General features: G+C 31.7%; 1 protein-coding gene across 4 annotated transcripts; it reads left to right on the top strand.

Annotated features, from left to right (window-relative positions):
• The first annotated feature begins 352 nt into the window (after window positions 1-352).
• Window positions 353-22,442, top strand: LOC114934028 (uncharacterized protein CG3556). Of its 4 annotated transcripts, none has more exons than XM_029306630.2 (7): window positions 353-599; window positions 11,941-12,055; window positions 12,303-12,543; window positions 14,151-14,398; window positions 18,012-18,398; window positions 19,318-19,713; window positions 20,165-22,442. In XM_029306630.2, exons 2-7 carry the CDS (start codon window positions 11,983-11,985, stop codon window positions 20,224-20,226), a joined length of 1,407 nt encoding a protein of 468 aa, XP_029162463.1. In that variant the 5' UTR covers window positions 353-599; window positions 11,941-11,982; the 3' UTR covers window positions 20,227-22,442. The 4 variants fall into 4 exon arrangements, with proteins under 4 accessions (XP_029162463.1, XP_029162462.1, XP_085343768.1 ...); XM_029306629.2 differs by having other exon boundaries at window positions 354-599; window positions 19,312-19,713; XM_085487642.1 differs by lacking the exon at window positions 353-599 and adding an exon at window positions 9,611-9,766 and having other exon boundaries at window positions 19,312-19,713.
• The last annotated feature ends 1,001 nt before the right edge of the window (window positions 22,443-23,443 follow it).

Here is a 23,443-nt window from a genome sequence, read left to right as displayed (position 1 = left end):
GGATATCAGAATTACTTCCGGTAGAGGGTTTAAAGAAAGACAAAACTATTTTTTTAACACTATCATTATCTCCAAAATTACAATGTTTTTAATGATTGTGCCCAGGGGAATTTTCGGATTTACGATATTTTCTTGTAAGATGCGACCGAGCACGCTGTTTCTTTTTCGTCAAGTAAAGCAGATGAGAGAAGGGCGGTTCTTCAACCCTCTCTCTCTCTCTCTCTCTCTCTCTCTCTCTCTCTCTCTCTCTCTCTCTCTCTCTCTCTCTCTCTCTCTCTCTCTTTCTCTCCCCCGCACGCGATACGGCGCGCCGCCGTTCCTGGGTTCGGTCTGCATTGCGCATTCACGAGACTGGCGCATCGTAGCGGTGTCGCCCGCCGTCGTCGTCGACGTCGCGCTTTTGTCGCTGCCATCGTCGCCGTCGCCGCTATCGAGTCAGTTTCAACCCGAGGTTTCGACGGTGGCCTTGATAAGGAGTTCACTTACAGCGCTTTCGGGATACGGTAAGGGTGGAAGAACGACGTGAAAGCTTGAACGTGAGGGACGACACTCGTATCTTACAAGTACAAATAAGACGGCTGAATCATCGATTTGGAACGGTAAGCAAAACCTTCTCAATCTTCGGAAATCAAAATTAGGGATTTGGGTTTGGTTCGTGAGAAAGGACGCGTACGTATTCCAACGTCCGAGAAAATTCTTCGTTCGATTTAATTGGCAGCCCTTATTGCATGTTCGATTCAATTGACGGTGCTTTGCCTTTTCAGGCAATCGGATTAGATGTGAATTATCGCGTGAGTAACGATTATTAGGGATAGAGGAATTGGAAGCTCGATATGTTACGTTTGAAAAAAATCTTGGACGAAGATGATGAAAACTTTCTACGGAAACGCATTTTTTCGATATTAAAGCTCGATAAATTTGGGGAAAAATTTAACACAAGAATATAAGCACTTTTTTTTTTATTTCATATTAATATGTTATATTAGAATTAAATCGAAATATTTATAGTATATTAGGTCAAATGTATATTTCATAAAATTTGGCAGCATCGTGAAAATTTAAGTATTTTAAAAATATAGTTATTATAGTTACAATTTAAGAAATATTGTTATAATAAAAATTATAACGATATCAACAAAAAACCTGCAAATTATTAAATATATATAGTGTATATATATATATATATATATACATATATATATATATATATATATATATATATATATATGTATTATAAATTGTGTGTATAAACTCCTTAAAAAGAAAGGAAAGAACTTTTTGTCATACAAAATAACACTAGCGCTAAATTTGGAAAGTGTATAAAATCATCATATGAAAGAAAGTTGAAAAATTGCTATTCTTCGCTCGAAGAGTTTACTTTTTCGAGAAAAGTCTGTCAAAACTCTCCGGAAACAGTTTATTTCATATGTGTATTGTATCATGATCATGCATTATTCATAAATCTTCGAGTCTTAAATAGCACGAACGCGAATCAATCCGAGAGTTATATATACCTGTACATATAAGCATGCATTATGTGTGGCTGAGCCGAATGAGTATTTGAAATTAAAACAAAATTATAAAGTCGCATATAATTGTGTGACTTTGTGTAAATATAAAATCCGAGATCGTGAACGTTTCGATTTTACTGTCCAATTACACAGGTCATGTAGTCTTACAATATTCCAAGTAAATTCCACGATTCGGAGAGTAAATATTGCCGTAACATCACATGCGATGATTATATTGTCTTGATTAGAATTCTCGTTTATTGATATTTTACATACTCGTTTAACAAAATTTATAAGGTCTTGCAAAAGAATTTTGCGAACCTAAAAATTCTGATTTTAATGAAACTTTTATAATTGTATAAATACATTTAAAAATTTAGAAATTTTAAGTTGATTCTCTGAAAATGGTTAAAGAATAAAATTACCTACCTTATGTAACAGAATAGCTTTCGACTTTTCTCCATGTATCTCAAAAATTATTTTAAATATTAAAAAATTTATACAAAAGTTTTATAATAAAAATATCTCTAATTACAAAATAAAATAAAAGAGAAATAATTTTCGGAAAAAATTGTTTCAAAATTTCTATTTTTTTTATTTTATTGTTGTGGTTAAATAAAAATTTTTATGATGAAACTTTTGTGTAAAACATTTTTCGAAATCTCGAGTAATTTTCGAAATATATTGAGAAAAGCTAGCTCTACATATAATAGATAATGAACTCTTAAAATCGTTTTTTAGCATCAATTGAAAATTTAATTCATCCATTTATTTCCTTTTTCCCACTATGTGCAAGTTTTATTAAAATTATAATTTCTAGATTTCCGGATTCGAGATTCTCTTTTAGAATTTTTCCCTATATATTTTTTATTTTTATATCTATTAAAATATTAAGCTGGTCTTTTGAGGTATTTTAAAAATTTGAGGTATTTTAAAAATTATAGAAAAATTAATATCATAGCCACATTTTTTCATAATTATTTATACATAGAAAAAATTACTACAAAAAATCAACGACAATTTTTTTCTTTAATGCAATAATTACAGAAAGAATTTGAAGTTTCTGTCTTCATTTAGATTCCGGAAACCCTCTCGTCTTTTCAGACACATTAAACTTTCTTTACAGATATATATCGTACATCGCGTACATTACGTCGGCGCGCACTTTGTTGAGCTTAACCACTTCAAAAGCCGCTCGGTCAATAACCCGTTCGGTGTTGCCACCAAACTCTGAACATCTGCTGTCATTATTGGCTTTTCCATATGTGTTCAATTGGATTTTGTTGTTGATATTGGAAATATAGATACAATTTTACAGATCTCTCAATTACAGTCAAAAAGTACTTTTCATTATATCTGCGGATATTATATCTACATTACAAATATGAAGGTTGGACGTAATAAATCATCAAATTTTAATGTCATTGTGCTGATTGATTGGTAATGAAATTCAAACATATCTATATAATATAACTATGCACAGGATGTTCTAATTGGAAAATAAGCTTAAATAATTAAGGACATTAGAATTAAAAAAAATGTTTGAACAAAAGTTATCTTAATAATTATCTGCATAAAATATTAAGATAAATCGATTGATGTGAGAAAAACATACTATTATAATAAGAAAAAATGCAATTTGCAATGTGCAAATATAATCCTTTTTTAAAACAAAGCTGTTTTTTTAAACTAACTTATTTATCTCATTATTTTATGCAGAAAATTATTAAGAGATAAGATTATCAAAAAATGAATATTTTACAAGATTTTTTTTGTTAAAATGTATCAAAATAAAGCCTAAAATATTTCATAAATTGTTTATTTTTCGACTACTTTACTCTAACAATTTTTATGCCAAATATTACGAAGAATCGATTTGTAAGAAAATTATAGTTCCATTTAAAAAATGATAAAATGTTAAAAATGCTTCCATAAAATAAGACTATGTTTACGACAGGATATTCTCCTTAAAATTTTATAACTTTTTTGCCAAACATTTTTTTAAACAATGTTTCTTAATTATTTAAGCTTTTTTTTAAATACATTCTGTGTAAATTTAATAATAGCTCTCAATTTTGTATCTAATATTATATCAATATTTTAATAATAAGTGTTATACTGACCACTATATTACAAAGAAATAATAAGTGTTATTCAAAAATATTACTGAATTTGAAGTACATTTTACATTGAACGTAATTAACGATTACCGCACCGTTTATTAGTATATCTCTTATGTTTATTGTATAATCATTATTCCGAATCACAGTTTGCCGCAAATTATCGAAGTACAATTATTCCACAATTGTGTCGAAAGATTATATCTCTCGCAACGTATTGTGCGCGCAATCGTGTTTTTTTTTTTTTTTTAACTGCAATTACTCCGATGACAATAGCATTGTTTCCGTCGATAGCAATTTTCTTCTTATTCATCGCTTCAATTCGCAAGTTCATTAAATGCGACACGCTTTTGTGTTCACAAAACTTCGTTAGATGATACGACAAGCAATGCGCAACCGCCATTTATCGCCATTTTTAAAAATCTAACCTAACTTAATCGCCGCTGGAAATTTTTCCCAAGTCGATGAGAAAACTCGAAAGTTCACCAGCCATAGCCAGCCAGATTGTGTAATCCTAAATGATCGCAGTGGCAACTGCAATGAGGGTTATTGCATTTTACAATTTCAGAGTCCACGGGCAGCGGTGACTGTAAGCCGTTTAGCCACGGCTCTAAGCGAATTCCGAGACTCTCCGGGGAACAACTGGTGTATGTGTGTGTATATTACACCATATATACCGTATGTACAGAGTGTAACTGAGCAAAGTTATATGAAGCACACCATCAAGTATAGGACGACAAACTGAATCGAAAAGTCCTAAGCCATTTTTTAATCTGAGCTTTATTTTTAATGCTATAAAGTGTTAAAATTGGCTAATTAGCATATGACTACAACGTAAGCGCCGCCTTACAATTAGTAGGTGTACTAAGACGGCGCCTACGTTGTAGCCATGCACTGATTGACAAACTTTAACAATTTATAACGTTAAAAATAAAGCTCAGATTACAAAATAGCTCAGAATTTTTGATTCAGTTTCTCATCCTTCACCTAATGGTGTGCTTCATGTACCTTTGTTTAGTTACACCCTCTATATTATATACCGCAATATATGGTAGAAGAACCCGCGGACAGTATAGAGATTCGAGTCGGATCCCTTCCCTTACCATTCTAGGTTCTAGAATAGAGAGAGGGAGGAGAAGAATGGTTCTAGGATAGAGGGAGGGGAAGAGAAGGATGGTCCGACGATGTAACCGAGCCGTTACATCGCGATATTGCACTATTGCTGTCACTGTTATCGCTTCACATCGACGTTACTCGGTGTGATGTCATTACATTTAGCTGTAGTCGCGCAAGGTATATGTTGGTTTAGTTAGACGTTCCGCTGCTCCTCCGCAATGTCATTTTAATTCGGTAACATGCAAATTTAATTCTCTCGGGCACGCGTTGTTGGCGGCATATAGCTGTATGAATCATATTTTTACATTCTTTAGTTTGAAATATTGGAGGATAGTGTAAAAATGTAAATAGCATAATTTTTTCTACATTAAAGAAAACGTTGAAATAAAATTTAGATTGAAATTTAGAATGTATTGATTACGTAAGAAAAAATTACTTATCTTCTTATTTTCATTTATTTGATATTTATCTGATTTATCGTGACTTTGTTATACAGGGTGTTCCAGACCTATCGTAAAATCTATTATATGACAGATTCCTGGGAGACGATTTTTCCTCACAATCAGTGAAAATGTCGAGAGAACATTTTTCATGTTCCCCATTTTTGTCATTATGTCATTGTAACGATGTCTTAAATTAAAATTTTCTATTAAAGTAAATTTTTTATTAAAGTAACTTTACTTAAAATTAACTGATGAATGCGGTTTTGTTAATATTTTATTTCTACAAGGCTTAGTTTACGAAATTCTTTATCTTCATTCACATAATTCGAAAATTATTGGTGCTTCGATATTTTCACTGAGGAAAAATCGTTTCCAAATGATCTTCCAGGAATCTACCATTAACCAGTTTTATGGTAGGTCTGGGACATTCTGTATATATACGATTCGTTTTCATTTTAAATATTTCATATGTTTGCTCTATGAATGAGATGTACTACTATAAAATATCTGTTTTAAGTTTACTGTAGTATTTATAGTGACCAAGAAACTGCGTGCAACTATTTAAAAAATTTAATATATTTTTCTTGTAGAAAAAATATTACTATCTAGGTTACATTCCAAAATATCCTCTTCGAGGAAAATTTTACTGAGAAAACTATAGTATATGTTACGTGCATTATATAGATTTTTAGTAAAATTTTCCTCGAAGAAGTTTTGGAACGTAACCCTAATAGCACATATAATTTTAATAATAATAATAAATAATAATAATATATATCCCAGACAGCACAGAATATTTATAAAATATTTATAGAATATTTATAATAATTATTTTCATATTTTATAAATATTTATCATAAATATTTTATAAATGTTTTTGGAGTCTTTAGATTCAATAAATCATAAATATTTATCATAAATATCAGAAAATATTTACGATAAATATTATAGTAAATATTATAAATATATTTATTAAATTTTTATGATACAGATTTTTTAAAATTTATATTTTCTTTAATAAATATACTTACAAGGGAATGACCAAGATTTGTCCCCTCCGATCTGAATAAGCTTTACGGATGTTGTTGTCTACCCCCTCCCCCCCCCTCTAATTACCGGTAAAACACTTTTCGATAACGCTCAAGCATTCGCGAGATTTTTATTTTTTTTTAATTAAAAAAATTTTTTTTTTAAATCATATATATATATATTTTAATATTTTATTTAACATATTATATATAATATACCAGGATTTGTCCCCTCCGATTTGAATGAGAAGGGATCCGACTCGAATCTCTATACTGTCCGTGGGTTCTTTTACCATATATTGCGGTATATAATATAGAGGGTGTAACTAAACAAAGGTACATGAAGCACACCATTAGGTGAAGGACGACAAACTGAATCAAAAAGTTCTGAGCTATTTTGTAATCTGAGCTTTACGGATGTTGTTGTCCTACCCTCCCACTAATTACCGGTAAAACACTTTTTGATAACGCTCAAGCATTCGCGAGATTTTTATTTTTTTAAATTAATTTTTTTTTAATCAATATTTTGATAGTTATGGTACCTTTTATTAAATATTTTTAACATAAAAATGTTTTTGTGTTTTTCAAACTTTATTAGTCATTTATAAAAAATTAAAAATGTGTAAAAAATGTTTATAAGTAACTTATTAGACATTTATTTTAAAATAGAATATAAAATTATAAATATACACTGAATATACTTAGGCAACACAGTAGTTTAACAAATAACTTTACGTATACATACATACGATATATATGTAAAATTTATTTGTTAAAAGACATTCTGTTGCAGAATGTAGCTCAAAAATAAAAATAATTTTGACAGTTTATTAATTTTCGTTTTTGCCAACCTTATATAATTCTCACGACGAAAATCAAATACGAGGAAGACACGTCACATAGCGGTAAATGAAAGAACTAACAATTTAGTTAAAAAATATTTACAAAATAATTACTACAAATATTTATCTTTATGTACCATAAATATTATATGAAATATTTAATCTATGTTTTAATAATATGTTAAATAAAGGTCTTTATAAAACATTTTCAAAATATTTATATAACATTTGAAAAAAACATATTCATAAATATTTATGAATCTTTATCATAAATATTATGTGCTGTCTGGGATAATATATGTATAATAAACATAGCTTTTAGTGAAACTGCGCCGATTATCGACAAGAACTATTTATTATCATCAATTAGGATTTTCGCACACTTTCCGTAATTGTAAACGTAACCGTAACGTTTCCAATCACGTTGCTCGATTCGGCTGTCCGTAACCGTAGCCGTAAAAATCAAGCAACGCGATTAGTCAAATCCTTATGTTACTGTTATGGAAATTCATCAGTGAATAAGGCCCTTATTTTCATTAACTCCGAATGTTATCGTATATCTGAATTATACATAATATCTACTATTTACTTTACAAGTAAAAGTGAGTATACATATTCTAAAATGATATCATTATTCTATTATAAGTCATCAATTTTTTTAATTTTCTACAGTTAAAATAGTTTATAAAAAATTGATGAGCAATCTTATTTTAATCGCCTGTTTATTAAACCGGCCGCGTTTTGAAAAAACCAATTTTAGAATAGAACTGACAATAATAATATATAGAGTGTTCTACAATTACTAGATATCCTTTTTTACAAGTTTCTAAATTTTTCTGTCGTTTTTTCCATCATATTTTCTATCTTTCTAACTAAAACCTGAAATTAAAATTCCATTAAATTTTCTCTAAAAGTCTACTTGAGATTAACTAAAAAATGTAATTTTATTAATTTTCTAACTTTTCACAAAATTTAATTTGTAAATCCTTTTTTTCACTTATAATTCAAAAATTATTGATGCTCAAAATTTCAGAAAAATTGTTCGTACATTGACAGGACTATTTGCTATTAAAAAATATCCAATAGTTTTGAGACATCCAGTATGTTCTCTTTTTTTCTCCTTTTTTTCCTTCCTCTTTTTTTAGTTCTCCTTCACTCTCTCTTTTCTTCCTCCCTTCTCCCACCTCTCCTCTCGCTATAAACACATACATATGTGTATTTCTCAAGATTCGCAAACTCGATAGAGATAAAATGATACCGCATACGATTTTATGAATAAGTTGGGAATGGAAAAAGTAAAATAAATCGATGGAAAAAAATAGTAATAAAGAGAGAGAAAGAGAGCATCGCCCAAGTATACAAGGTGTAACTGGACAAACATATACGGAGCACATCAAATTCTCAGGCTAATTTAAAAATGTTGAGACTCCAATAATTTTCAAGTTATCAATAATTGAAAAAGAACTTCTTATAAACTAAACTTTGTAGAGTTAAAATATTAATAAAGTTCTATTAAAAGTAAACCATCTGAAATTAACTGAAATGTTCAAGGTTTTGTTAATATTTTATTTCCACAAGGTTTCGTTTGCGAAAAACTTTTCATTTTTAATCGCTAACTCGAAAATTATTGGTGCTTCAACATTTTTGCTGAGGGAAAAGCCGTCTCCAAATAATTCCAGGAATTTACCATTAACCGATAATTCGTTAATTCTGGGACACCCTACATACAGGGTGGACAATATAAAGCGTTACGAATTTTTATCTCCAAAAATATTGTTTCTAGAGAAAAATGTTTTAAATAAAAATTATAGGATTTCAAGGGAAAAGAATTAGTGCTATTGACTTTTTCCTAAAAGGGCGATTTTCAAAATCATTTAAAGGTCATTTACGTTTTTTAAATGGAATCACTATATTTTTGCATAAATCAATTCCTCGTAATATTCTGCATAAAAAAATTATAAAGATAGTATGGCTAAAAAGTGAATAGTTTATAAAATATTCCATACTTAAAAGTTTAACATAATTTTACTTAAACTATGAAATATCTCTTGTAAAATATTAATTCTTACCTTAATACTTTTATGCACAAAATAATGAGAGGAATCGATTGGTGTAAAGAAAACAAATAGTTGTTTATAAGAAAAGGTATATAATTTGCAACTAGCAGCTACATATTTCATCGGAAAATTATTAATATTTTACGAGATATTTCATAGTTTAAGTAAAATTATGTTAAGTTTAAGTATATGAAATATCTCGTAAACCATTCACTTTTTGACTGTTCTACCCTTATAAATTTTGATGCAGAATATTGCGAAGCATTAATTTATATAAAAAAAATATGAGTGTTTTCATTTAAAAAAAAAAACAAATGACCTTCAAATGAACTTGAAAATCGCTCTTTAGGAAAGAGTCAGTAGCGCCAACTTTTCTCCCCTCCTGCATCCTACAACTTTTATTTAAAACATTTTTCTCTAGAAATAATATTTTTGGAGATAAAAATTCGTAACGTTTTATTATTTTTATCCACCCTGTATATACAATATGTATACAGCAGCGCGGCGCGCGCGCGCGTTCGCCACGTGTATGTGTGTACGGTAAGGGTGGCAGGCGCCATGATATCGATCCCACGCAATATCGCGCGCTACGGGTCCGTGTCCCGACGCGGGCGTACCGACGCCCCGCATTTCTCGTGTACATGTCCAGGTATATACCCTGGTATAGTAGAACCGCCTCTACAAACGCACGATATTTATTGGTGAATAGAGCGGCACTAGTATTGTGTCCGTGCGTGTATGTATGTGCGCCACGTCGGCTTTGTTAAAACGTTTCATCAAGCGAGCCTGGTAGATATTTGCCGATAGCCGCGCACGACGCGATGACGCTTGTTCGATACGATCGATCGCACAGGCTCGTGTAATGTCCGAGTTTAGTCCGAGCGGTGTTCTCGAAAAGTAAACACCGATCAGACGCGCGGCTTCCGCACACACTGGCTCTGTATCGAAAATCATAAATGTATATGAGCGAACAGATTCGATATATTTGATATTATATATTTTGTAACAGAGAAAAAGAGAGAGAGAGAGAAACGAGAAAGTATATGATGTATTAATGCAAACTGATCAGAGTTATTTTATTTAAAGAACTCCACACTAATTATAAGCTCGTCAAACACGAGAAACTCGGCCTCTGTAAGTATTGTTTGACTGGTTGGATCAGTAGAAGAACTGACAGATCAGTAATTGTCCATTTTTAGCTCTGTGAGCCTATTCCTCAAATCTAACTTTTATTGTAACAGGTCATATAAGCTACAATAAAATTAGCTGATTGTGAGTTTACTGAGATCCAATTTCATATAAATTTAATGCGGGGTTCTTTATAATAGCTACAGTCAACTTGCAGAGTCCTAGTTTTTCGTATTTGACTGGTTGTGTGTTATTTAATGATAATTTAATTAATTTATAATATAAGAGCAAATATCCAACTTCTCAAATTGTTATAAAAAATAATTACACATTTAATGCTTACATATACAATGCGCTGATTGCAACGTATATGAGTAATTGAGGAATGTCCACTTCTTGCCTTCTCTTTACACTCGATACATCGATAAATATGAGACAGATCTATGTAATCCCGAATCTTGATAGACGGCGTCGGTTTCGAGCTAATCTCGATTAACGGCTCGGTTTGACGTTGATCGTGATCAGTTGGCACCGGATAACCGAATAATCATCGTATTCAGCAGCAGACATTTGTCAGTATTTGTGATTTAATTCGAAATTCGGGCGCACAAAGTTCGACGAACCTTTCTTTCTTTCTTCCTCTTTCCTTCATCCTACTACGTTTGTCTATAGACCAAGAAGTTTAACGAAACACAGCTCTGGTCGTTTAAATATTCATGATATATTCTACTATGCAAAGAGAAAGACATCTCCCGCGCGAGAACTTTCTACTGAAAGATTTGCTCTTGCAAATGTATACCGGGAATGATTCTTCAGGTGTCGACGATAACTTTTGATTGCTTCGAGAAAGACAGAGGAGTCGAGACTTTACAGAAATATTAATAAGTTGTATATGCAAATTGTGATGGGCTAGATGGATTCTATACTTTCAATAAAAAATGTTTTTGATCGGATTTAAACCCGGGCTCTTGGGTATAGATAGGACAACTCTCCATATGTTCATTTTCTATGCCCGGGTTTAAAACCAACCAGGAACTTTTCTTTTTTTTATTAAAAGTATAAAACCCATTTAATATTTCACTAGTTACAAACAAGAAAAAACGGTGTAGCTCTAATCTAATATATAATTATCATCTACTGTCGAAAACTTGGTAAAAAAGGACTCGAATATATAGTAAAAAATCTGAAAGTCAGAATTACATCTTGGATTTATTCGATTCACCTCTCGGCAGACAATAACAAACATTGAGAATATTTTTCAAGGAAACCTCTTCAATCAAGAAAAATATGTAGAGTTAATAGAACTTCTCGTTACATCTTACAATTATAAAATTCTATTAACTTTATTTTATAGTTATAAGATGTAACAAAAAGTTCCATTAACTCTATATCTATTTATTCTTTTTTATTCTTCCCAGAAATATTTCTATGATTCCCTCTTTTGTACATACAAATCTTTTTATTATTCTTCTTTTGTACAAAATTTAACGTCACTTATAAACGTGATTATCAGATAGATATTTTGCTTATTTCTTCTATTGTGGTGCTACAACCCTTATAATTAGCTTATCCCTTTGGTATCTACGTTTATAGTTTTTCTATAGACAAACATAGAATCTAAAATTTTGTGCCGAACAATTGAAAAGATTTTCTTGGTAAAATACTCCACAATTTTGATCATTATTCTATTTTCAGGAACAGTAGTACAAGCAGAATTTGAAACTCCTCCGAAGGATAATGTGGGGAAGAGCAAATATGGCGGCTGTGATCCTCCTTCTAGGATGGCTATATGTTTTTGCACATGTAGAAGGTGAATGTTTGTTTTCATACAAGATTAGCACAGAGAATAATTTGAAATAATATGGGAGGGTAAAAATTATTTTTAAGTATAACATTATAGAATGAAGAAATCATAGAAAAGAAATAAAGTACCTCTTACCTTAAATGTTAAATGACATCCACGAAAAGATAAGAATTGGCTCTTTTCGTGCAAATATTGAAACGTAAAATGTAACTGCTTACTAATGTGACGCGGGAATGTTTGTCGGTCGTTTCAGCTGGCAACACCGAAGTGACATCCGCCGATACCGAGGCGGAAGCTATCCTCGAGCGAGCAGCCACGTGGCTATGGAGTCAACGGGACAAGGATGCCGGTTGGGGTAACGACACGCATCGAGTGCTTCTGGTCCTTCGTCTGGCGAATCTTACTCGCGATGATGTCACGCCGCCAGCGCCATCGCTTGAACTGCAACTCACTGCTAAGCAGATGGAGTTGGAAATCGTGCTTCTGCTTTGGAGGTAGATCCTTGATTTTTAGATGCTTTAAGGGGATGCTGCCTAGATCTGTTTTATTGACAAATATTATTTTCATTTAATTCTTTATTGGCTTTATGGAATGAAAAATTTACTAGAATTAAGGTATTCATAATAAAACAAAGCTGGTCTACTATATATGTGTATTTAAATAGAAACCAAGAAAGTTAAATAATTACAGTTTTCTTATCGTTTAAATTAGGTTGACCCAATGCAAAAGATCGATAAAAAACTTATTTATCTTAAGAGTTTAACAAGGCTCTGTCATATAAATATAAATTTGAAGTATAAGACAGGCGATAAGAGCCGATCGCGGAAGACAGTGCGTTATCCCAACGAAACTAAATTTTTTCGTTGGAATTAAATATCTGTGCACAAGGCATCAAATTTTACTTGATCACTGCCAAGATTTTTTTAAAATATGAAATAATCTCATATTTGAGATTTCGATCGGCTCTTATCGCCTGTCTTATACTTTAAATTTATATTTATATGACAGAGCCTTGTTAAACTCTTAACTTTATACACGCTGGCTTAAAGGCGTTTGTTTATCAACATTATTATATATATCAGAGAAAAGTATAGAATCGAAAGGATCTGAATAGCTCAGTTGGAAGAGCAGTCGCCCGGCAAGCGAAAGGTCTCGGGTTTGATTCCCGATTCAGCGACTTTCGGATCTATATTTTTCTCTTGCATTTATTTATTTCCGTAGGGGGGTTAAAGGAATATTGAAATTAAATCTCAAATATGAGATTATTTCATATTTTAAAAAAATCTTAGCAGTGACCAAGTAAAATTTGGTGCCTTGTGCACAGATATTTAATTCCAACGAAAAAATTTAGTTTCGTTGGGATAACGCACTGTCTTCCGCGATCGGCTCTTATCGCCTGTCTTATACTTTAAATTTATATTTATTTATCTTATTTCTTGTTTTTTTATATATACATATATACGTAGTAGACCAGATTTGTTATGAATGCTTCAATTTTAAGAGGATTTTTCATTCTGTCCCGGGAAAAAATTTGTTATATATGTATAACAATATAAAATTATATAGAAATATATAAAATTATAATATATATATAATCGCAAAATTATATACGAAATATGTCCATACATAATTAGATAAAAATGCATTTTATGTATAATTATATAAATTATGTTTAATTATATTAATTTATATATATATATATATATATATATATATATATAATAAATAAGTATTTTTTTATATATATAAATATATATGTTTCATATATAATTTGACAATTATATATGAACTCTTATAATTTATATAATTATGTAAAAATGAACATATTTCACATATAATTTTATGATTATATGTATAATTAAACAATTATTTATATATAATTATATATGAAAAAATTTTTCTCGGGGTATAGGCAATAAAGAATTAAATAAAAATAATATTTGTCGATAGAATAGACCTAGTCAGCATCCCCTTAATCCTGATTTTAGATTTACTTTTTATTGAATACTGCTTATCTTTTAAACGAAAAATTTACTGGATACAATACAAAATTTGTCACACAAATGCTTTAGTATACGTGATTTTTTTATTATGTTCACAGACATCGAGAAATTGGATTTTCCCCAGTTAGACTGGCACGCTACACTCTGGCTCTGAATGCGATGTGCATGGATCCGCGACAATTCCATGGCCACGATCTGATCGGTACGTTGCAGCATCACGAGCCGCCGACCGATTATGAATTCACGTTGACCGCCCTTGCCGCATGCAGCGCGCAAGCACATGTGCGCAAACGGCAGATGCGTCGTCTTCTGGACATCGCAAGTGCTCCACAGAACCATAATGTTGGTGAGTTGCCTTAAGAGTTATTGGGAACTTTCCAGCAAGAAATACATAACAAACACACAATCTTACATGATTAAAAATTAGTGAACTCCTTGTCTCTCGACCAATAAACTGGCAGATGTATTTGTTAATTACAATCACAATGCTTTGACCATTATTTTTAGCAAGGTTGGGAAAGTTACTTTGAAAAAGTAACTAGTTACAGTTACAAGGTACCGATTTTAAAAAATAACTCGTTACAGTTACAGTTACTCAAAAAGTAACGAGTCGTTATTTTTCAGTTACTTTTTAAAAATATTATACATTATTTTAAATATAAGGAGCTTACATTTTATGCACAATCACAGTCACGTATTTAAAAAAATTCTTTAATGTAATAATTGATCGATTTGCTTGCGACTTTGCAATTACCATCAATGTATGAACCCAAGGAGAACAGAAAAGTCAAAATGATGTCATATTGACTAAATTTATATCATTTTTTGGTCAATATTTAGTCAATATGATGTTAAATTGACATAATTTTGACCTTCTGTTCTTCTTGGAGAATGACCTTTATATACAACAGTAACAATAGTTAGTAACTTACTAAATGGTAATCGCAAAGTCGCAAGCAAATCGACCAATTATTACATTTCAGAATTTTTTTAAATACTTAACTGTGATTGGTCGATCTTAATTATGTGTTATATTATTTTATGTACACTAAATATATATGAAAATTGTAGGTAAAAGATTAAATCATATGAAGATCATATATATGTTACTGTTATCAGAATTTAATAACAATATACCGGCTACCATACTTGAACGATACTTTTAGCGCATGTTTCCAAAAAACTCATAAAGTAACTGTTAAAATAGTTACTAGTTACTAAAAAATGTAACTAAGTTACAGTTACAGTTACAGATGCAGAAAAGTAACGAAGTTAAGTTATAGTTACCGAAAAAAGTAACTGTAACTTCGTTACAAGTAACTCATTACTTCCCAACCCTGATTTTTAGGTCCTTATCAAGTGATCTATACAATAAAATATGGAGGATATTACAAAATGTAGTAATTAATATAAGAATGAATGAAAAAATTATAAAACTTACAAAACATAATTACAATTATAGGAGAAACTTTAATTGATACACTTCAGACACATTCGACAAATATTAAGCAACCTTTATTATTATGTCATATATATGTATATTGTTAAGATTTTCAGTGTTCTTTTGTAAATTTATTGTGTTATTGTTTTTCTTAATATACATAGAACATTTCAGCAATTTCTCTTTTCTTAACATGCGTTTTTCTTTATGTAAAATATTTAGATGAGACCAATCGAAATAATGATTAAATTTAATTTTATGTTTGCTAATGACAGACAAATTACTATTGTGCATTTTTATGTTGCTGAAATGTTTCTTGAGACGAGTACTCAACTGTCTTTTTGTTTGTCCAATGTATGAGGCACGCACACATTGCAATTTATTTTATAAACTATTTCTGTTGCACTCTCGATGGGTATAACCTATTTACCAATTAACCGCTTTAATTTATTTGGAGGGTATGTAATGTACAATATTAAAACCAATCGTTTTGGAAATCTGATCTATGTTGTTTAAACTCTCTATAAATAGTAAAGCAATAAGATTAAATGTTTCGATTACATCATGAGTATTTTGATCATATTATTATATTATTTATTAAACGCTGTTTTAAAATCTTCAACCTTTTATGCACATAACGACTTATCGGTGCTTTAATTGGGAAGTAGTTATTTGTCAGTATTTGTTTAACTCTGTTTATGTTATTGTGATGAATTTTTTTATCATCTAATAAAATTCCATGATCAACCAGATTAAAAATGGTGTTTATTTTATACTTGAAAGAATAGTTCGAATAAAAATTGATATTATAGATTATAGAGAGTTTAAACAACATAGATCAGATTTTCAAATTTAATATTGTACATTACATACCAAATAAATTAAATCGGTTAATTAAATTTGGTAAATAGGTTACCCATCGAGAGTGTAACAGAAATAGTCTATCAAATAAATTGTAAAAATTGCAATGTGTGTGTGTCTCATACATTGGACAAACAAAAAGACATTTGAGAACTCGTGTCAAGAAACATTTCAGCAACATAAAAATGCACAATAGTAATTTGTCTGTCATTGGCAAACATAAAATTGAATTTAATCATGATTTTGATTGGTCTCATCTAAATATTTTACATAAAGAAAAACATGTTAAAAGAAAAGAGAAATTGCTGAAATGTTCTATATTAAGAAAAACAATAACACAATAAATTTATATAATAAAGGTTGCTTAGTTATTTAATATTTGTCGAATGTGTTTGAAGTATATCAATTAACATAAGGAGTTTCTCCTATAATTGTAATTACGTTTTGTAAGTTTTATATCTTTTTCTTATATTAATTACTACATCTTGTAACATCCTTCATATTTCATTGTATAGATCACTTGATAGAGACCTAAAAATAATGGTCAAACGTTGTTATTGTAATTAATAAATACATCTGTCAGTTTGATCGAGAGACAAGGAGTTCACTAATTTTTAAGCGGGGAGCACACACTCTTGCATAAGCGCATAAGCATATGCATAAGAAATTTGATTGGTTGAATTTCTTATGCATACGTTTATAGACTAATCAAGAGTCTCATGTTTACGGTTATGCGCCTATGCAAAAGTGTGTGCTTCCCGCTTTATTCTAACACTAGCGAGTGTCAATATTCATCCGCATATATACTAATTACATGATTGGTTATATCAAATAGAACAATTTTCAGGACTTTAAAAATTCTCTATTCAATAACCAATGGTATCACATTGTGTCTATCTGTGTTTTTTTGGTAAGCTCTCATTAAATTCTTTTCGACAATGTACATACACAGATGACTATTAATGTTTTCTAACCACGACAGATCAACACAATCGTATAAAAATGTTTGTGTTTGACTATGCCATCATTTTGTGTCATTCTATGGAACCGACATTTTTACATTTAGTACCATTTTTTTCTACGATGTGGTATTTTTAAATTTGTGTGTCCGCGGTAAAATGTAAATTTAGAAACAACTTAAAAGAAATTTCTAAAAAACTTTGTAAAAAGCTATGTAGTGTAAGTGATTGCTCTGCACTCTAGCGGTGAAATAAAACAGCAGCATTTCGTTAACACTGTGGGAGCTGTTCAGCAAGAATATAATCACAATATCACATCATTGATCATCAAATAAAATAATTTTCGAGACTTCAAAAATTCTCTATTTGATAGCCAGTTGCATTACATTGTGTCTGTGTTTTCTTGCTGAAAAGCTCTTTATGTAACACTGTCACACAGTTTATGACTGGCTGCGTTCAGCAGAATAAACTTGTATTGTAAAATTCGTGAACTGATTGGTATATGCTCTTAGCTAGATTCAGCTAAGATAAAGGGCATACATCAATCAGATTGACGAATTTTACAACAGTTGTAAAGCAATTTTTTTGCTGAACGTAGTCAGTATAATACACAGTAATCTCTATATTTGTATTTTTATTCTGCATATCGCAATTTTTATTGCATTTTTGATAGAATGAACATTATAAATTCACGGTAGATACCATCGCGATGTTGATCCTGGTGCTGCGGTGTATTAGCCAGGACCACCGACATCGCAACATCCATCACATTATTCGCAAACCATCAACGGTTCTGGCGCAGCAGCAAAGACTCGATGGCAGCTTTGGTGATCTGCACACCACCGCGTTGGTAATGCAAGCACTCGAGGAAGTGGAGAACGAGCCAGCCGACAATTGGAACAGATCCGCGGCATTAGCCTGGTTAATCAGTCAGCAACGATCAGATGGTTCATTTCACGGTGATGTCCGAGCTACCGCTGAGGCGATATTGAGTGTCACACCACGTGGATTAGCTAGCATCCGAACCCTCGACTGTGGACAGGGTTTATCAGACAATTCGCCACCTCGTCTAACTACGAGCAATAGTAAATCTTTCATTATAACAAAATTATCAAATAAATTTAAATTATAAAGGACGGGAATTTATTTAATTTTATTTTTTGTTAGTAATAATATCGTGTAAAAATCATTATTCCTATAATTTTATTAAAACTTCTTAATTTTAATTCAATATTTATAACTTGACTAAAGATGAACCTTGTATTAATTCTATATGAAATTTAATCTCGATAAAATCAGCTAGTTTTTATTTATGTTGTAGCTTATGTCCTGTTGAACAAAAGATGCAAGAGGCTCAAAGCTAAATAATGGACAGTTACTGGCTTATCACAACCAGTCAAACATGAAAAACCAAGGTCGAGTTCTGCATGTTGTTTGAACGCTCTGGCTAGTTCAATAACTGTCCATTATTTAGCTTTGAGTCTATTTTTGTTTAGCAGGTATAAGCTATAACATATGAGACTAGCAGTTGATTTTATCAAGAGATTCAATTTTATATAAAATTAATGCGAAGTTCTTTGAATAAAAAAGCATGGATAATTTTAAGAACCATAAAAATTATCTAATTGTTACGATTAACTGCAAGTTAGTGCAATCAGCTGTGTGTGGTAGAGTAGCTAAAAAAATTACTAGCATCATCTATTGATATTAAAATCTTAAATAAACCATTTTCTCTGGAACGATAATTCGGTCTGTGGATATACTTGCATATTTGTAATCTATTCGTCATAAATTTTATTTTAAGCCGAAAATTAAGTTTTATTTCTAGTTGCAAAAATTGTGGTCAATAGACCCATAGGCATTTGTCCACACATTTTTCTTACAATTATTTGAAAATTACATTCACGAAAAGTCATCCCTCTCAAATGATAATTCATCAATAAATACGAGTGAGTTCTGTCGTAAAATAAATAAAATACAGTCCTTTAAATTTATGAGTTGCAGACATTGGAACGTCTGACAATCACAGCGAGATCACTCTGCCGTCAGAAGCGTCAGGAGATAACACGAGCAACGTGGACACCACGATTGCATACACTTCGGCGCCAGTGTTGGTGAATGTATCGTATACTCTATGGGTCGGCAGCAACGTGAACGAGACCTACAACTTGACGGTGACGGCACCCAAAAACGAGACCTTCTATGGAGTGATGCTGTTGGCGGCGGAGATGTCGCCTCATTTTGAGTTCCTGGCATCCGAATGGCCTAACGGCCATTACGTTCACACACTAGCTGGCTACAAGGAGGAGCCGATGTCCTATCACTACTGGCTCCTTTACAGATTGCCCTCGCCACCGGAGCCGTCCTCGCCGCCTGGAAATCAACTGGTCGCACCCGGAGGTATATGGATGATTGTTGTCTTGTATTTAACCATGAAGTAAGAAAGAAGGGAATCAAACTCCGTAAAACAAAAATGGTTCTGATTTGTGACACCTAATTGAGAGAGAATCCGCTGAAGAGAATAGTTTCTCGTGGATGGACGCCATTTTTATAAAGCAATGAGAGAGGGAGAGAAAAATAGCATATCTTTCTTTCTCTCTGTCTGTTTTCGTCCCCCCCCCCCCCTCTCTCTCTCTTTCTCTCACACACACTCACTGCTTTACAAAAATGGCGTCTATCTATGAGAAACTATTCCCTTCAGCGGACTCCATCTCAATTAGGGGCCACTTTTTCTACTCATGTGCTATGAAGTTCGATCTCCTTCTCTCTTACTTCATGTATTCAACATCCTTAGCTTTGCTTAAATCTTTATGTTACATAAAGATAAAATATAACTTCTCCGTGCTTTCAGGTGTCGACAATTTGCAGATCAGCGAAGGAGAGCACTATCTCTTCTGGTATAAGAAGCTATGAAGCACGCGGCGAGAGAAATAAACAGAGCAAAGTAACAAAACCAAAGAAGAAGTGGGAAAGGAGAGAAAACTGCTTTGTATAAGAGGCAAACAAAGTTATATATATAAATAAGAGAGAGAAATAGAAGAAAGGAAACGCGATCTCGAAGCTTTAGAGATCCAGTATTTACTGCCATCGTTAACGTAAAGAAAAAATCGACACGTAAAGAAATAATTAATTAATTAATTTTTAAAAAATACGCGACGCTGATAATGGAAAAATTAGGCGAAGAAGAAAAATATATACATATATACTTACTATATACATACACATATACACAAAACACAATTGATTTTTGTAGTGATTTTTAAAATTCCGTTCCAGTGGCTGAATACACATAAAGGGTGAGATACGGATCTCAATTGATACGTCGATATTAAAGGCCATTGCACGTAAAAAATTTTTAGTCGTAACCGTAAGATTCTACCAATCACGTTGCTCGATTCGGCCATCCGTAACCGTAGCAGTAAGAATCAAACAACGCGATTGGTCGAATCCTACGGTTATGACTAAAACTTTTTTACGTGCAATGACCTTAACATATACAATATACAACAAAAACAACTCCACTTAACACGTTGAACGCCAGTGACTAGACAAATGTGTATCTAGATCTGGATCTAGGATATAGAGGTGGATGGAATCCGATATAGCTCACATTGGGCCAGTTTTGCCCTCTCCGACCGATTAAATTTAAGATTTGCAACTGCAAAGCTTAAAACTAACCAACTTTACCCACATTTACAATAAAATGTTTGTGCTTTGCAGTTGGTAATTCTTAATCGACCGATTAAGTTAACCGGACATGAAACTGGCCCATTGTTAATTGGTCAAGTGAACACTAGAACTCTCTGATTGATCAATCGTGCTGGTGACCCTAGACACTGTTCGATATGTGTGAATGTATGCTAACGAGACTCTCCTCGGCACTTTTGCGTGTTTGTAAAACATATTTTATTGATTTGCAACCAGCTGTATTTAGAGAGTTGCATAGATACTTATAGATGACCGAAAATTTCACAAATTTGTTGCAAAGAATATTGCAACGTCGTTCGTCACACTGTTATTGCGCGTACAGTCCTAGTATCTCATAGAATCAAGCCGAGATCAGCCGCGCTGCATTCAACGTGTTTATTAAAGTTTACTATAATAAGCTACGTACGTGACGTTTTCTATGAAATCGCAATGTGCACAAACATACTTGTACTTATATCGTAATTAATTCGTATTCACAATAAAATCGAATAGCAAGTACTCATTAGCAAATATGTGTCCCCGATGTTCCCAATCCGGTTGTAACGTGTTGATTTAGAGTTTGATATTTGAGGCTTTCGCGGTATACATGAATATTGGAATTGGTTTTCGGGTTTGAATCGCGTAGACAACAGTTCACATTTTTGTTTATTAAAAAATTATGACAAAATATATCCTATATTTCCAAAAAATCTAAAATTGCGAACCTGGTGGAACTTTGCAGATATACACCTCATTTCGAACTGAAAACAGGGGATAAACGGAAAAAGCAGGGAAAAATTTTGTTGCTAAAAAATTTTTAATAAAAAATGAGCGAAATGTAAAATGTAGACTGTTTAATATTTCGTGAACATTTTAGCTCACTTTATCAGGGAGGAACAGCCTGATACTTACAATTAGTATCTATAGTACCAGTTCAAACATTGGAAGCGAACAAAAAGTCTACAGTCTACGCGGTTTAAACCCGAAAATCAATTCTAAAATGTAGAATTCGTTTTTTATTGCTGCATTGGTGAACTAGTGCATTCTGGTGCAGTAAAGTAGAGTGAAACAAAATGTATATATTGCTTTATTTTAACTTATTGCACCAATGCGTACTAGTTCGCCATTGCAGCAATAGAGAACAAACCCTTACTAAACGAATACACTCGTGATTAATGAGAATAAATGACGAATATCGAATAAGTAAGTAAGTAAATAATTAAATAAAAAATGAACAAAAACTACGAATCTGACCTGCTGCTGCAACATCGAAAAAAAGAAAGGACAAAAAATGCGTAAAATGAAAATGACGTACTATCGTTTGTACCTATACACGATATGTATCATTTATCAAGCAGCTCGGACTGTAATGTATGATTTCATTTTTTCTTGGAATCAATAAAGGACTCAGTAAAATATATAGGTACATTCGCAAACCTAAACAGTATATTCCCAGCTAACCATTTCTGCGGAGGCAAATGTAGGCAACAACTTTTGTTTGTTAAATAGCCGCGTAGATAAGAAACATATTTTGTCATTGCAAACACTGTAAGCATAAATTCAGTAAATATTTCAATATCAGTTCGCAGATTATATTAACAAAGTGGCAATGAGTAACAAGCAGATCTGTCGAAATCGTTGATAAAAGATTGATGCCAGAAACGCAGCAGATCCTGCAGATCTGTCGAAACGTTAAACTGACAACAAAAAGCACACAGATGTGCCAAAAGTATTTTAAAAGATTATATACGTTTTTTTTCAAAATATGATTTGACTAACAAAAATATACATTTATACATTAGACTAGATTATTTTTACTTTTTTTAAATTACTATGAATTATTAAATGTTTCTTTATTTGCTTTTTTTTTACTTAACTATTTTTCTTCGATCTGCTAAGCATTTGGCGCAAATCTGTTTTCAATTTGCGATTGACAAATCTGTGTTCTCAATTTGTTGGGTCAATCTGTCATCGCACGGTTAGTGACAGATCTGTTCTGGTGTTACACGTACCCAACTTGATGTTATAAGATATGCTTTCAACTTTTGATTGCAATTGGGGCGCACTCGAGGACACAGTTAGGCCCTAGATTTGCAGCAGTATTTAGCAGAAAATTGTTTCCCGACTGTTAACAATTCTCAAGCAAATGGTTAGCTGGGTTTTGTATCTCTTATTTTTTTAAATATATCTATAATATATTTAAGTTTCTTGAATGTTTGTATCATTTGTACAAATGACATCATTTTTTGAGTTGTGTTAATAGAAAATATTTACAAATTTAAAAAAAAAATATTGTTTTTTTATCTAGTAACAAACACATATTGTCTACATATATCATTTTTTAAACTGTTTGAATACAACATATGATTTCGTTTACTCATTGTCAGTGAATATTTTTCATTATATATTTTTTTTGTATATTGTTTTATTTTTTCTTTTTTAA

Source organism: Nylanderia fulva, unplaced genomic scaffold (genome assembly GCF_048542155.1).
Source record: "Nylanderia fulva isolate GAGA-0341 unplaced genomic scaffold, ASM4854215v1 Scaffold59, whole genome shotgun sequence".
NCBI lineage: Eukaryota > Metazoa > Arthropoda > Insecta > Hymenoptera > Formicidae > Nylanderia > Nylanderia fulva.
The sequence above is the reverse complement of the archived record's forward strand: the minus strand, read 5'-3'. Positions and strand labels throughout refer to the sequence as shown.